Source organism: Antrostomus carolinensis, unplaced genomic scaffold, assembly GCF_000700745.2.
Source record: "Antrostomus carolinensis isolate BGI_N321 unplaced genomic scaffold, ASM70074v2 scaffold15499, whole genome shotgun sequence".
Lineage (NCBI taxonomy): Eukaryota > Metazoa > Chordata > Aves > Caprimulgiformes > Caprimulgidae > Antrostomus > Antrostomus carolinensis.
This window is the reverse complement of record NW_010340763.1, coordinates 12,251-15,734: the sequence shown is the minus strand read 5'-3', so window position 1 is coordinate 15,734 and position 3,484 is coordinate 12,251. Positions and strand designations below refer to the sequence as shown.

The 3,484-nt window shown below is 50.1% G+C and overlaps 1 protein-coding gene across 1 annotated transcript in view; it reads left to right on the top strand.

The window, feature by feature from the left end:
* PLEKHN1 (pleckstrin homology domain containing N1) overlaps positions 1–3,484 on the top strand; it is a gene marked incomplete at both ends in the record, with an annotated part of 19,997 nt that overhangs the window by 4,294 nt on the left and 12,219 nt on the right. The window contains 2 exons of the mRNA XM_029087050.1: positions 1,714–1,860; positions 2,239–2,319. Of these exons, the coding sequence (XP_028942883.1) occupies positions 1,714–1,860; positions 2,239–2,319 (228 nt within the window). The remainder of the gene's footprint in view (positions 1–1,713; positions 1,861–2,238; positions 2,320–3,484) is intronic.

Sequence of the window (3,484 nt, the reverse complement as noted above, 5' to 3'; positions counted from 1 at the left end):
AGCAGGAGCTGTTTTCTCCAGAGCTTGGGTTTAGGCAGGTCCTCCACATCCTGGGAAACTGCTCTTGTACCTAGACAGATGATCAGACATTTATGGGAAGCACCATCAACCTTACAAAGGGTTTTTGTTTGGGAGAGGGAGATGTTCTGTTTAATTTGTTTCTTGCCACATGAACATGAAGTTCTCCCTTTCCCTGGAAGAATCCCTGTGGAAGTTGGCACGTAGGCTGAACTCTTTGCCAAAATTACTGTTAGATTCCCAGTTCCCAGGTCACTTTTCCTTCTTGGGGCCTTACTTATGACTGGGGAATTTTTGCTGCCACGTTCCAGGCAGCAGCATCGCCCAGGCAGCTGGTAACTGGTGTTGCTGCTGCTCATCGCTGTGTCTGTAATTTCATTACGTTGTCCTCTCCCTCCTCCCTGTTGCTGGTTGCTGCCCTTATCCCAGCAGTGTTCTGGTTTTGCTGCCCCAGCTGTCAGGTGATCAGTTGCTCTTTGTTCTGACAGCGGCTTGTAACACAAATATAATCTTTTCCTACGGTTAATTGCCTCTCAGTTGGACCATTAATTAGTTCCCACCTCCAGGGGAGGAGGTGGGTACGTGTTCGTGGGTATTTCATGGAACCAGCTGGAAAAGCTGGAGGGAGACTTTGAGCAGAGAAGGGGTTAACTTGTGTCCTAAAAAAAGGTCTCTGAATTCATTGAGGCCCTGGAAGGAACCTCCAGCTTTGCAGGTGGAAGGGTGGTGATAGCAGTTAGGTTCCTGTTACTGGTTCGACAGTTCCCCTCTGGTCTGAGCGCTGTCACTGGCATGGTTAGGGGTTAATGTCATGCCAGAGGGGTGAGTCACGGAGGCCCCAGCGAGACAGATCTGGTTAGTTGTGCTGGCTCTTCATTTATCATGGGGCTCATGCAGCTGTCTCCTTGGCACGACGCGCTGGGAGCAGGCACACGCCGGCCAGACAGGTCAGGATCACTCCATCCCCCTGAGCCCCACACTCCCTCCTCATTCCTGGAAATGCTGTTTGGACAGAAGCGTATAAGCCCTGGGGAGCCACATGCCACCACTACACCCTGCCACCCAGCTCCAGCCTGGCCGTGCCCTCCCTGGAAGTGTCCCCAGAAAACACAGCTGCCAGTGCTCACAGTGGGGTCCCACCAAGGTGGTTTCCCAACCTGGTGACTGAGCAGTGGGGCAGACCTTGTGGCTCCCACCTTTCTCTTTTGCTTGGGAATGAATATCCCAGAGTCTGTGATGTGTCTAACCAAGCTGACATGTAAGACTCAGATATGCAAGTGGGGGGTAGACCTGTAGGGAATTGGTGGTGTCCGTGGCCTCGTTGGGATACAGCCCTTTCCTTCTCCCCAAGGGAATCAACCAACCCCCAGAAATAAGAGTGTTCTTCCCAGAGAAACTGCAAAGAGACTCTGAATGTAGGATGTATTTCTGCACCCCCTCTTTCCCAATCCAGAAAACCTCCCTTTAGATCAGTATCTCCCCCTGCCTGGGGAGGACAGCTTCCCAGCAGCAACCCAACCCTAGCTCCACACTGGTATGGAGACCCAACAACAAACAGCCTGGCCTGGGTGCTTGCCCAGGGTGTCTTTCCAAGGAAGCCCTTCTGGGAAGATGTTCTGGGAGCATCTCTTCCAGAAATCAAGCCCCTACCTCCCACTGTTTCTGATTTGTTTTTTTCCTGAATCCTTGGTACAGAATATTCAGAACCAGGAAAACCAGAAAGAAAACTTGGACCAGAGGTTTCCCAGCCTGTTCAAGAAGGGACGAAGGAAAACAGTTGTCAGGAATCTGGGGAAAATAGTCTATTACTCCAAGGTCAAGTTTAAGTTTCAGCACTGCCAGGTAAGCTGCTGCCCGTGTTTGTGGGCATTTCCCTTCCCAGGTGTGGAGTGACCCTGCAGGACTGGGAAGTAAAGTGTAATTCTGGGAAATGTGATTCATGGAGACTTCCTCAGGCTACTGGCTGGCCCAGGGACTTCTGCTGCCACGTAATACCTGGGTACTGGCTGGTGCTCACCAGCTCCCATCCCAACAAGGACCTGGGCCATGCTTCCATGCTCAGCTGCTGGCCTGGCAGCAGATCCAGCAGCAGAGATGCAGTGGTGGCCCTTGGATAAGTGACCACTGGCTTTTCTGTGCATAGATCAGTCTGAGATGCAGAGGGAAGCTGGGAGGAGGAAGATGTCCTGAAATAAACCCTAAAACGTGTCTTTTCTGCAGGAGGTGAATGACTGCTTCTTGGAACTGTTCCAGTCTTACCTGTACTTCCAGTCTATGGGCTCCAATGGACTCACCTACCAGGTAGGGCATCTCCTGGACATGCTGGGGCAAGCACTGGGGAGTTGGGCAGTACGGCCAAGCTGGGGGCACTGGGCAGATGGGACAGGACAGGGCAGGGGCCTCCCCTAGGTAATCTCAGCAAGTCCCTTCCCGTGGATGCCAAGCTACTGGGGGAAGAGAACATTTCTTCCTAAGATCTTTACCCAGTCAACCTCAGTGCCACTGTGGTCCTTGGTCTCATCTGTGGGTGGGACAGGGACAGGGTCTTGGGCAGGACCAGGGTGTTTAGGCTACTTGGACTTATCTTTGTGTGGAACATGAAGCACAGAGAGCTGTGCCTTGTCCAGAGTCAGAGCTACTATCACTCAAAATCCCACTGGCCTTGGTGCAACTGGTGGAGTTGACCCCAGCTTCTGAACCACGGGGGAGTTCTTCATCTGCAGGGCAGAGAAAGGGGCATGTGGGAGAGGGTGGAGAGAAAAACCTGCGGGCAGCCTTGGGGAGCTATGCTGGCAAACCATTCATCCATCTTCTAACCTGCTGAAGCTGGTGGATTACAAACAAAAGGCAATTTTGCACATGCAGCCCAAAAATGACATCCAAATAAACAGGGAGCCCTGAAACATGTCTCCCTTGACATGAGAGCATAACTAAAACTGGGCATGGCTGTTTCAGAGATGTTCATAAAATTTGTTCCTTTTAGAAAGTATTTATTTGCTTTTGGGTGACTTGAGGTTTATACAATAGACCAATACAATCTGGAGTCATCCAGCAAGCCAGCCTGCAACTGCAAAGACACATGTCAGAATAGAAACAACATTACAAAGTCTCCCATCTGCTTCATAAACAGTTCCGTAGATTATTAATTCTAGAGGAATTAAAAAGGAGTTAATGTGCCAGTACTGACCCCTAGACATTACAACAATTAGCATCTTCTACAGTCCTTGTTTAGAAAGCCCAAAACAAGGAGCACAAGCTTGTTATCTGTACCTGTGCTTCGTTATAGTGGGACTCTGCTGAACTGGAGTAGAGAAACTGGACAGCTCAGTTGTGCTTTATGGTCATTTCCATCTCCTGGCTTTCTTGTGTTAAACCAGAAATACTTTTTTTTGTGGTTTCTCTTAAAATGGAAAGACTTGGTATATAAAGAAAGGGTTCTTGCCAGCATGGCAGATGATTACAGTAG